We start from the raw sequence: 12,769 nt of genomic DNA on the forward strand, positions 1-12,769 counted from the left end.
CTGACGAACTATTTATTTCTGGGTAAAAATATGTTGTTGTTTTTTTTTCTAATCGTGGTCTACACATTGAAGACATGAGCAGTAGAATTAATGAACTGAATAAATCTAAACTTAACCCAAATCTAAACTAGCCTAACCAGTGAAGCGTACTGGAATGTATTAAATGATCCTGCTTTGAGATTCGATTCTCCTGCTGAAGGATATTGTTTCGGTGTAAAGTTATGTGAGGGTTTATTGCGGACTTTAGACTATTATAGTCTTTGAGGCCCATCGGGAAGTTTAAGCTGTCGAAGTTTCTAATTGATTTTGTAAGTAAGAAGCCAGTATTCTGCCCTTTGTCTGATTTATTCATTCATTTATCTACTTATTTGTTTATTTGTTCGTTTATTTATCTATCTGTCTATTAATTTATCTGTTTTTCTTATTCACTTTATATTTTGGGAGCACGTGAACTTAAAGCGTTATAGTTAGGTACTTATTTGCCGTGGGTTGAAGTAGGTTACGTTTTCTCTGTCTGTGTATACCTTTTTATTGATCAACCAGTCCATCTACCTCTCCAACCAAACCTAACCTAACACACCACAAGCGTAGCCTTTCTTGCTTTTTTTTTTTTTTTTCTCTCATCGTGTTTAATAAGATTGAATTGTTTGATTTGAAACGGGAAGGCGCTGTAGCGTTTAAGAAGGCGAAGTACACATAGCATATTTAGCTCTTGGTGTTAATGTTTATTGAATGTTGCAATTGACCGTGTCCACTCAGGCAGTGTTGCATTATTCCTTGGTAAAAAAGCGGAAAGTGACTTTGTATAAGCGTGGCAGAGCAGAATAGCCTCGTCAGATTAGTCATTCGTCTTATTAACGTATTTATTTACTCGTTTACTCAATTATTTATCTTGTGGGCCCCAATGCCCTATTAATCTACTAATCTTAGGTTGTTGGATGTAAACATGACTATTTCTTTGGGGTAAGGGGGTGAACATTCCTCTGTCACTCCCTCCCTTCCCTCATTCCTTTCTCCCTCTTGTAAATATCTATCATGTTTTATTTAGCACACACTGCTTAGAATTAGACTGTGTTTCCGTGAGGGGGCTTGTTTTACCTTCACTTTTCTCCATTCCATTCCCCTCCCCCTCCCTTTCTCCCTCCCTTCCTTCCTTCCTTCCTTCCTTCCTTCCTTCCTTCCTTCCTTCCTTCCTTCCTTCCTTCCTTCCTTCCTCCCTCTTGTACATGCCATGTTTTATTTAACACATTAAGCTGAAGTATATTTTACCTTTACTTTCTTCCCTCCCTTTCCTTCCTTCCTTCCTTCACCCCTTCTTTTTTTTTCTCTCTCTCTCTCTCTCTCTCTCTCTCTCTCTCTCTCTCTCTCTCTCTCTCTCTCTCTCTCTCTCTCTCTCTCTCTCTCTCTCTCTCTCTCTCTCTCTCTCTCTCTCTCTCTCTCTGAATATCTATCACGTTTCATTTATCACATTAAACTGAAGTATATTTCCTTAAGGGATGGCTTGTCTCACCTTTACGTTTTCCCCTTCCTTCCTTCCTTCCTTCCTTCCTTCCTTCCTTCCTTCCTTCCTTCCTTCACTTAACTTTCCCCTCTCCCTTCCTTCCTCCCTTCCTCCCTCTTACGAATACCTCACGTCTCGTATAGCACATTAAACTGAAGTATATTTCCCTGAGAGATGCATTATTTTACGTTGACGTTCCTCCTTCCCTCCCTCTTGTCCTTCCTTCACTCCTTCGCCAGCCAGCAGACTCTATCATTATTGATTACACTCGCTGAGATGTCCATTCTCCGCGCTAGTAAACCCAAGCTGAAGATGATCACGGTTAACCCCATACTAAACTCATCTATCACCACCACCACCACCACCATCACCATCACTCACTATGCAGGTCGTTCCATACTGCAGTTTTCATAGTGGAGTTCTCTCTCTCTCTCTCTCTCTCTCTCTCTCTCTCTCTCTCTCTCTCTCTCTCTCTCTCTCTCTCTCTCTCTCTCTCTCTCTCTCCTGCAAGCATCCCACATCACTGCGGCCTCTTCATCTCTGTGGTGCTTTAAACTTAACCATACCTCAGCCACGCATGCCAGTACGTTTATCCTCCTCCTTCTCCTCCTCCTCCCCCCTCTTCCACTACCTCACTCCACCTGCCGGCCGCCACACCTCCCACTCACCACCTGAGCCTCACCTGCAGCGCCTAAGCTTGCTACGTACACTGGGGACGCGGTCATTTCCGCAGCCATTAGCGGAGGAAAGGAACGGTTCGCGGACTCTACTATACTCTCTCTCTCTCTCTCTCTCTCTCTCTCTCTCTCTCTCTCTCTCTCTCTCTCTCTCTCTCTCTCTCTCTCTCTCTCTCTCTCTCTCTCTCTCACATACCATTGTTTTCCCTGTGTTCGTGCCCAGACAGCGTGTGTGCACCTGACTGGTGCAGAAAGACACAGGGCGCCACGTCGCAGGTCATTATCCCCGAGGCAACACGTACAGCATGGTTTGGGCCCTTTAGATCTACACAGGATATTCAGAATTGTGTTATGTCTCACTATGAACCCATTACATTTGTTTGTTCTTAATGGACAGGTAACTTCACCCGTGAAGATGTTCCAGGTGAGGTTTGTCCAAAGGTTGTGTCTCATGAACGTGTTTTTGCAGGTGCTGCCAACATGCTGACGTGTCCCAACTGCCACCACGTGCTGGCGGCCCGGCCCTGCTGCAGCATCACCCTCCAGTGTCCCGTGTCTGCCCCGCCCATGTCTACGTTGGCTCCTCCTGCTGCAGGAGGGCCGCTCATGGGCTCCTCCCTCGGCTCCGCGCCCCTCCACCTTTCCACAAACGCTGCGTCTGCCTCTGCAGAACAGCACCACCCCCTGCACTCCCCACAGCAGCCCCAGGCCCCGCTAGCCACGCCCCATGTCAGCGGTCACATGTTTCACTTCCCCACGCTTCAGATGCCCGCCTTCGTGGGCTGTCACAGTCCCTGCCACATGACGTGCCAGGGGGCGATGCCCCCTCAGTGTGCGACACCGTGCAGGAGCCCTGCGGTGTGTGGCGGCGGCTGGCGGTGGCCAGATAGTGGCGGCCGCACCCCGGATCACAGTTTGGCCACGCGCATGCACACCTCGGGGGGTGGCATAGTTGATGCGAGCAGCGTGGCCAAGGCGGGAGTGGAAGAGGACAGCGTGGTGGCCTCCACCCGCAGGGCTCTGGTGAAGAGTGGGTGGTATTGGGAACGGATTACGTGGCGGGAGGCTGAGGCCCTGCTGCAGGGCACCAGCCTGGGCACCTTTATTGTGCGGGACTCTGCCGACATGAGGTTCTTGTTCTCCCTGAGTGTGCAGACGGAGCGGGGACCCACCAGTGTGCGCATCCACTACTCAGGGGGAAAGTTTCGGTTGGACTGCGAGGCGCACATGGCCCCCACTATTCCGGAGTTCTCTCACGTGATCCGCATGGTGGAGCACTACATCAGAATCAACCGGAAGCTTCAGCGACACGTGTGGGTTGACACTCGCGGCCAGATCTACTCCCCCATCACCATCAGGCAGCCCCTGAAGCGCGACGTGGCGCCCCTCAAACACCTGTGTCGCCTGGCCATCAACCAGTCCTTCCACCAGCCCACCACCTGCCTCCCCCTGCCCGCCCCCCTCGCCGCCTATATCGACGAGTACCCCTTCTGGTGCTAACAACACCCCCATCCCCTTTACAACTTTTGATGCTACAATAGGTTCTTTTTTCCTAGGCATATGCATGTGCGTATGTATATAGTAATGATTGTTTATATTTATTATATAAATGCATTTGGGGTCTGTGTATATACTTCATGTGTAAGATATGTATTTTTTTTTCTTTTTTTTTTTACATGAAACCACATACACGAGTGTTGCATCCTGTCTTTACTCGCCGGGAGGAGTACGCAGTGGAGGCGTACGTGCACCGGCATGTGTGGTTGGTATGCAGACGTTAACACACACACACACACACACACACAAACATTCATTCAGAGCATCGAGCATCAGTAGTGGTCCGATCCTCTCGTCTTCAGAAAGCAGCTCCTAACACACTGACTCGGTACGGAAGAAACAAATGAATACCCCAACACTTCCTGGCAGTGAACCGAGTGAGTGACTTGTATACAGAATTCCTGACACAGGTATTTGTTTATGAATTACAGTGTGATTGACGTTCTTATTCTGTTCCATTTTCTCTAATGAATATTTAGCGATCTGTTTTGATAGCTAAATTTCACACTAATTTATTTGTCTGCAACGATACGAATACGTTTCCCGGAACTTGGTGAGTGGCTAAGCACAGTGGCGGCAGTGTTGGTGGCACGCATAGAGTGTAGGATGCTCTGGATTCAGGGCGAGATGAGAGACGGTGCTCGGGGAGAGAGAGAGAGAGAGAAAAAGAGAGAGAGAGAGAGAGAGAGAGTACAAGGCTGCATTACGTCAGGATGAGATGACAGGCAGTACACGGGAGTACTAGGGTGAGGTAGTAACAGACAGCGCATGGGGCGAGTATATACTGTTCTGACGATAAGGAGAGATACCAGACGGTGCTTGGAGAGAGTACAAGGTTGTGTTGCGTTAGAGATGATAGGAGTACTAGGGTAAGGCAATAACGGGCAGCGCATGGGAGTATACATTGTTTTGCCGTTAAGAGGATAACAGACGGTATACGAAACGAGAACCAGGGTGTGGGGGAGATGACAGGCAGTGCGCGGTAAAAGTAAAAGGTGTGACGGGTTAGGCTGAGGTGACAAACATTGCAAGAAAGCAGAACCAGGGCATGGAAGAGAGAATCAGACTGCACGGAAGGAGAACAAGGGTGTGGCGTGTTAGGATGGGTTGACAGGCAGTGCAAGAGCTGATATGCGCCGTGTTAGGGTGAAATGACAGGGCGTGGACTTGGCAGGGCGATGCTGAATCTTCACAAAAACATGGGCGCTCATTAATTGCTCTAAAATTATTGATAAGCCACAAAAAAGAGATGCGCCGTTTAAATTAGTCACTCGATGTTATCTATATTATTATTATTATTATTATTATTATTATTATTATTATTATTATTATTATTATTATTATTATTATTATACAAGGCCAAGTAACTCAACGTATTATTTAATGAATTTTAAAGGCATTGTTTAACGATTCACTCTGAATATTTACGCCACGAATCAGTCAGTCAATCAATCACCTTGTATTAAAGCACCACTCTGCAACACGAAGCTCTGTCACCAGCTACATACGCTTGACTTACTGAACTCCTTGTACGTACCGCCTCCCAAGCGCCTCCCCGCCCTCGTCTCCTTTTGTCTCTGGTATTATCTCACCATGAGTGCTTCGAGTGAAGGCTGCACACGCACACACTCCACCCAAGATTTAAATTATTGACATGTATCATTGAATTGTAAGTGACCTTTAAACTTCATCAAGGCGAGCGGACAGATAAGAGTAAAAGATCCCCTGGTTGATGTATAGAACTTCTCGGAATCGGACGGAAGGTCGCCACCACCATTGCAAGGCCCGTGTCGCGCAGGCAAGGTGTGCGTGGTGCTACATATCGCGCAGGCTTCGATACCTGGGCCACGCTGCGCCATCTGTCTGCTGCGGTCTCGACGAGTAGCAACAAAATGAAATGCAAAGCTAGCAAAGGAGTTGATCTCGTTCTCCACGTGCTTAGATAATATGGAAGAACACTTTGCTTGTGAATTCATTAACCATAAGATGCAAGAGTCAAGCACAATTCGCAGCATTACAAGCATGCAACTTTTTATGACTGAGTAACACGAAGCGTGCGTCCATCCCTTCTTACACGGGAAGCAGTGGGTTGAGTAACAGAGTGCACGAGACACTGCCTGCAAAAAAGGAGACAAGAAGGGGAAAAAAAATAAAATCGCTGCCCCACATACTTGACACGGGAGATTTCGGTTCAAGATCCATTTACATTTTCTAGGACTTGATACTCCTGCATAATAATAAGAATGATAAGAATTTTACAGAGTCTCCACTGTTCGCATTTCCCGCTAGATGGCTCTGACCTGACTGAGGCAAGTCTAAGTTGCCACTGCCGTAACATCACATATCAGCTTCATGTTAGTCAGTATGTGTGTGTGTGTGTGTGTGTGTGTGTGTGTGTGAGAGAGAGAGAGAGAGAGAGAGAGAGAGAGAGAGAGATTAGTAGATGAGTTTACCATTGCCCTCTCCAGACCGTTGCTAACATTTACCGTCATGACGCCACTGTGCTGAGTTAATTCATGCAAGTGCCAGGAATAGCAACAGTTGTCTATTTTCTCCTTTATTCCAAATTCCTGCCAGTTCCTCCCCCTCACATCCTTAGCGGCATAATGAGTTACCACTTGTCATGTGATGTACAATATATAGTCACGTCAAAGAAATGCTGAGGTAGATTTTAACAATATAATCGGACACTGACCAGTAGATAACATTCAGCGTTACGAAATATAATACAAATGAGCTGCAAAACAACCGTAGAGTTTAAAACAACCATTTCTGAAGTTAGTGTTTTCATTTGTAATTCAAAAGGCAAACATTTCAACTTCACACTAAACACTGAGTTAACTTTTGTACTGTGGCGATACAAAAACAACAGGAATGAGCTGTAAATCAGTGCTAGAATTCATAACAACTTCATGAAATCAAATGTCGCTACTTTCTAATTCATTGTTCAAAAAACAGCATTTTTAATCGCACTCACTTATCGCTGAGTAACTTTCGTATTATAACGATTCGAGATAAGTGCCTCGTTCATATGTGTATCCCAGAAAGCATCAGTTTAATCACGTACTGACCAATAAGTATTTTTTTCCATTATAACGAAACAAAAATTCGCGGAAATAAATTTAGTAATAAAGTTAATAATACCAAAAGCTCCTGAAATGTGATGACATGTAGCAGGTTGCCATTCTTCGAACTGGGAAGTAATGAACGTTTGTTGTGGGTAAATATCAAAATAATAATGTAATGTTTGTTTCACTTCAATATGGACAGATTAGTGTTGCGTAGCGAGGATACACAAAATCGCTGCATTGTTACTGGTGATGTTTATAATGTTGTGTTTGAATTACCTCAGGATCTCACGCACGCTGACGGGAATGAAAAACTATTATGAGGGTCCAATCACTCATACACACACGCACATAGGACCATATTATGAAACGCTTCTGCTCTCCATCCCGACTACTTCCATAGGGCTTACAAGTTGAAGTTACACGGGTTTTTAGTGTGTGTTTTATTTATCATTATTATTATTATTATTTTTACGATTCTAATGACAGATTGACAAGATTTCCTCATTATTAACAGAAGAAACACTCTTGAGAACCCGGCTTATCATCTCTGAGACCTTCGAAAAATAGTCGTGTTGATAGAGGAAAGCGTTTCACAAAGCGGGCCATACACAGAAGTTTGAACTGAACATGCCATTGAAAACAGGAATGTAAGTACAGTTATTATGATTTTACACTTGTACCAGTAGAGGAAGCCTTCAGCCATTCATGTGACTTAGAGCTTCCTTGTTTCATAGACTGCCCATACAAGAGTCCAATACCCTTAGGTTCAAGCAGTCCTCAAGTAGCGAGTTAGAGTTTGGAAAGGAGTGCAGGTGTTGTGTGATCCGGGACTGCACTCCGGAAGTTTTAGCGCTTAATCTCTTCTAGTTTGAATAGGCTCTAGTGGAAGTTACTGTGGGAGGGGGGGTTCAAGAAGATTTTCATGATTCCAGCAATAGTTCAACAAAGATCCTGCATCATCAGCAGAAACAAAACATCTATGAGAACCAAACCAATCATCTTGGCCTTTGAAAACAATTTAAATGAGAATCCAAAGCGTTTAAAAAATTATGAACTCTCCGGACTGATGTTGCAAGTTTGTGAGTCACGTGACAATCCAAGCTCATCAAGGCTTAATTTTCAGATGCTGATGAAATGTATAACAAACCCATAAGAACGCAAGGGGAAGATACAAGGAGCTGGTAATCTTACAGGGGGCTACGCTATTCAGTGTACCCCAGATTTATGTCGAGAACAGCTGAAATGCGTAATCCAGTCTTGTTCAGCAAAATATAAGGTAAATCCATTGCATTAAGAGAATAATTGTACCTGGAAAAAAAAATAGGAAAAGGTATAAATTTGAACTTTCCCCAAATAGTTTATTGTTATTTAACTTTGAATCACACCGAAGCTGGATATGTTTTGGGAATCAGCGTAGTAGTACATACGGAACAAAGAAAGACAAATGAGTAGGAAAGCTCGAGAGGGTAACTTAAGCTGAAGCAGAAGTAGCATTAATTCACGTACATTTCAACTACAGGTCCTTCTCGAAGCGTAAAATATTATAGTACTGTATGAATTTTCCACAACTTTCAACTGTAGGTCCTCCTCGAAGCGCAAAATGTTATATTACTATAAACTCTACATTTCTTAACTACAGATCCCTCCTCAAAATGTAAAATACAATAGTACTACAATTTTCAACTCCATATTCTCTAGACGTGAAATATAACAGCACTTTTTAACTCCTACATCTCAACTACATATCCTAGAAACGCAAAATATAATAGTAACTTCTACAAACTGATACATTTCGATTCTAAGGAGCACCTGTAGACGAAACGTAAGACAATATAATACTCTGCTCCTGCTTGAGTCTCTGCACCAGCTCTCCTGCTTCCTCCTGCTGCTAGGGAGTCTTGACTTGATTGGCACGTGCTGTACATTTCACCAGGTGCCAAAGAATAGGAGATTTACACTTACACTTGCGTTCCGTATACAGTTTACGTTTGGCGAAGGGAAGGGAAGAACTGTTTGAGACATTCAGTTGATCGCTACCTTGAGTTATGTTTCTCTCTTTTCCGTAAGATATTAATGTTATTTTCTTCCACTCGTTTTTATCTCCATTGATTGATTTATTGATTTATTTATTGATTGATTGATTGATTTTATTTATTTTATTTTTTTTTATCTTTTGGGTATTTTATGCATAAGGGACCATCAACTCTGCACCCTTGTTTATTTTTTGGTTCTATGGGAGATGTTAATTATTATTATTATTATTATTATTATTATTATTATTATTATTATTATTATTATTATTATTATTGACTTCTACAGGGTTGTGTATATAATGATGTCCTCCCTTCAATGAATTCTTCCATTTTTTAACTCGATGATGTAGTTGTAAAGTACGTGCGTGAATCGTAGAGAGAGAGAGAGAGAGAGAGAGAGAGAGAATAATAAAAGCAGAATTGTTGTTTGACAGACTAGAGTTTGTGAAATTTGTGCTAGTGTGTGTGTGTGTGTGTGTGTGTGTGTGTGTGTGTGTGTGTGTGTGTGCTTAACTCATTATAATTTTCAGAGAATTCAGTCAGTCTCGTTACGTCCTGTCCTTCTGTCTTTTTTTTTTTTTTTCTTTTTTTGGTGTTTTATATTCTTTTGTTTTCTTTAAAAATGTGAATGTTTTTGGCACACTCGACTTGTAATATTTTCATAACTTATTCTTGTTTTGTTCCTTTAGGGAAAGCTGGATTATCTCATGTATGATATTGTATAACTTCGCGCGCGCGTGTGTGTGTGTGTGTTGCAAATGATGGTGACGCAGTGGCAGTTTTAATTTCCGGTGGATATGAAAGAGTTATGTAAAGTGTGAAGATGGATTGTAATTCAAATTTTTATTTAACGTACTGAAGGGAAGTTAAGTGTATCATATACAATCATCTGGCAGCTTATATTGTGTGTGTGTGTGTGTGTGTGTGTGTGTGTGTGTGTGTGTGTGTGTGTGTGTGTGTGTGTGTGTGTGTGTGTGTGTAATCCTTAAGTTGGGTTGTGTTCAAAATCTCGTCGCTTGCATACACACGTAAATATGAATTATTTTCACGTCCTGTAATTTAACACATTAATTCAAAGCAAGAAAACAGATGACTCTTCTTTCTTACATGGAACTGAAGCTCGTCACCAAAATTTTGAGACATGGTTACGTTTTTTGTTCTTGTTTTGATTTTTGTTTTGTTTTGTTTACGTTTGTTTATCACACCTTGTTACGTCATGACTTATTTATGTATGTCACCAAGAATATTGTTCCCGTAAATCGTCTTTTTTCCCATGTTACAGATTGAAACTCTGCCCCAAATTATTATTTTTTTCTTTTCTTTATTTGTTTATTAACTATACATTGTAACGCCTCAATTTATCGGCATGTCACCAAAAATATTGTTCCTATGCCTCGTCTTCAATACATGTTACAATTTGAAGCTTGCCATTGAATTAGAAGACTTGATAGCTTGAATTTTCTTTATGTTCATCAGCCATGCCTTGTAATGTCATAATTTATCGGTATGTCACCAAGAATACTATTCCTGTAACTCATCTTATTCAAATTGAAGCTTGTCACCAAAATCAGAAGACTTGGTAGAGTGATTCTTCATTCGTTAATTACACATTGTAACTTTATGATTTATCTGTATGTCACTAAGAATGTTCCCGTCAAAGTGGTGATGTGATGTAAAATGTGTGATGCAGAAGTGATGCTTATGAAAGGCCTGTGACGTGGCAAGAGGTGCTAGATTACAACAGTTCTCATTTTCCTTGTAATGGAACTTTGATATTAATACTGAAGTTGCTGATCTGATATGTATAGGTCGAAATCAGCTTTGTATGTTGCTGATCTCATAGAGATTGTGTTAGACGAACCTAAAACTTAATGATATGTATGAAGAATGTGTGTATTTAGTTTTCTTTTTAAACAACTGCCGAAAGTTTGATGATCTGATAAAGATATTTTGAGATGAACACAAAAGCTATTAATCAGATGAAATCTTGTTTGAGAGAGAGAGAGAGAGAGAGAGAGAGAGAGAGAGAGAGAGAGAGAGAGAGAGAGAGAGAGAATTTCGCCCTGACTGGGCATTACATAAACATTTATATTACTGGGAAGAGGCCGTGGTGGCGAGGGACGGGTCGGGATGAGGCGAGGGGTGTGTGGGTTGATAATGAGTTCCAAGAAGAGAGATTTAGAGCGTTAAGAGAATACTCGTAGTTTTTTTGTGTTGCGTTTCTTTTTCTCCATGAATGAATTATGTTAGTACACGACACGATTAGAGAATATGGTAACATTCAGGGCATATTTATTAAGAGTAATTTTAAGTTTCTATTTTATATCGAATAAGTGTGTACATAATTACTCTCTTTTTTTTCTATCAAGAATATCATCTGGCTACTCTGTTCCACGTCTCGCCCGCTGGTTGAGAATCGGTGCCTGTGACTGAGGCCAAAACATGTGTAAACGCATCGAGATTCCTGCCTTGTTTTGCTTGGTGGGAGTCCGCGATATTACAACAACACTGGCTATCCAATCACTAGGTACATGAACTGTTCTCGGTGCCCAGTGACAGGCGCTTGAATAATCACAAAGGGGATTATACGAGTGATACATCTGGGTGAGCTCTGCATGTTTGGCAAGTCTACCTCTTACTTAACGCAGAGTAGGTTGAACATGACAAGGGGCGGGAGACTTGACTTGATGAACCCAGGAAACTTATGTTGAGGTAGTAGAGTAAAAAGATCTTATGGTTAATTACTTACATGATGATTTACTCTTGAAAAACGGGTAGCGATGAGAAAATAAATGTCAGTGTATGATGACTAAGTGCGAATGTATTAATAAATATTTATTTTTGCCTCACTTATTATTCTTCCCACTGTATTAAGAAGGATGCCTGACTCATCAGCTGTTGTAGTGATGGATTGACTGCAAATCGGCGAACAGTCACAGCTCCCAGTTATTCATGCATCTGCTTCAACTGAGACGCTCCACTTTTTGTTAATGTTATTTCTATTGTTCCAAGACAAGTCATTAACTTAATATCAGTTACAAGAATAAATTAACTGCAAAACGGTTAACAATTACAGCTTCCGGATAATAATTCTTGCATCCCCTTCATTTGAAACTTAACAGTTTTTTTGCTTAGTATTCTTCCCATTGTTCCACGCAAGTCATCAGCTTAACATCAGTAGCAAGGATGGATCAAAAGCATCAAAGAATTACAGCCTACAGATGCTATTCCTGCAGCTTCTTCATCCGAGAACTCAGTTTTTATTTGTCTCCCACTGATCCCTGGCTTAGCACTGGCTGTAGCTACTGGTAAATGCCAATCAGCGGAACAGCTCCAATTAGTTATTCTTTTATCTCGACCTGAGAAGCTCCAGTCCACATTTCTTTGGAATGGGTTTCCTTGAAGATCTGGAGAGAGAGAGAGAGAGAGAGAGAGAGAGAGAGAGAGAGAGAGAGAGAGAGAGAGAGAGAGAGAGAGAGAGAGACTGTGTATAGGAATTAATGTAATACCATGAACACAGCTCACATGTTGGAAGGGAGTCCTAAGAAATTCCTTAGCAGTATATGCTTACGTAATACTTTCGTTTTTATATAATAACAAAGAATCGAAAACTAGGTAAAGTGGTGATGGCTATCCTAAACTACTTTCGTCTCTCAAGATAATGTTCCCCCAGCTTTCTGTCTCAGTACCGTTCAAAAAAAAAAAAAAAAGTGGAAGAAGATCGGTTTGCCTTTATTAGGCTTCAGCAATTTATCATCTCGGTAAGAAGACACTTTACGAATGACGTTTCCTGAGAGAGAGAGAGAGAGAGAGAGAGAGAGAGAGAGAGAGAGAGAGAGAGAGAGAGAGAGAGAGAGAGAGAGAGAATGCTCTGAAAGAAAAATGCAGTCTGTCGGCTAGGAAAGTATAAAAAGGGTATCTTCAGATAGG

At 42.0% G+C, this 12,769-nt stretch overlaps 1 protein-coding gene across 2 annotated transcripts in view; it reads left to right on the top strand.

Annotated features, from left to right (window-relative positions):
- The window catches only part of LOC135109242 (suppressor of cytokine signaling 2-like), a 47,618-nt gene extending 35,935 nt beyond the window's left edge, over positions 1-11,683 (top strand). For both annotated transcript variants that reach the window (XM_064020490.1, XM_064020489.1), the window contains exon 2: positions 2,648-11,683. In XM_064020490.1, the coding sequence (XP_063876560.1) occupies positions 2,659-3,678 (1,020 nt within the window). In that variant the 5' untranslated portion in view covers positions 2,648-2,658 and the 3' untranslated portion in view covers positions 3,679-11,683. The remainder of the gene's footprint in view (positions 1-2,647) is intronic.
- The last annotated feature ends 1,086 nt before the right edge of the window (positions 11,684-12,769 follow it).

The sequence above is a fragment of the Scylla paramamosain genome, chromosome 18 (assembly GCF_035594125.1).
Source record: "Scylla paramamosain isolate STU-SP2022 chromosome 18, ASM3559412v1, whole genome shotgun sequence".
NCBI lineage: Eukaryota > Metazoa > Arthropoda > Malacostraca > Decapoda > Portunidae > Scylla > Scylla paramamosain.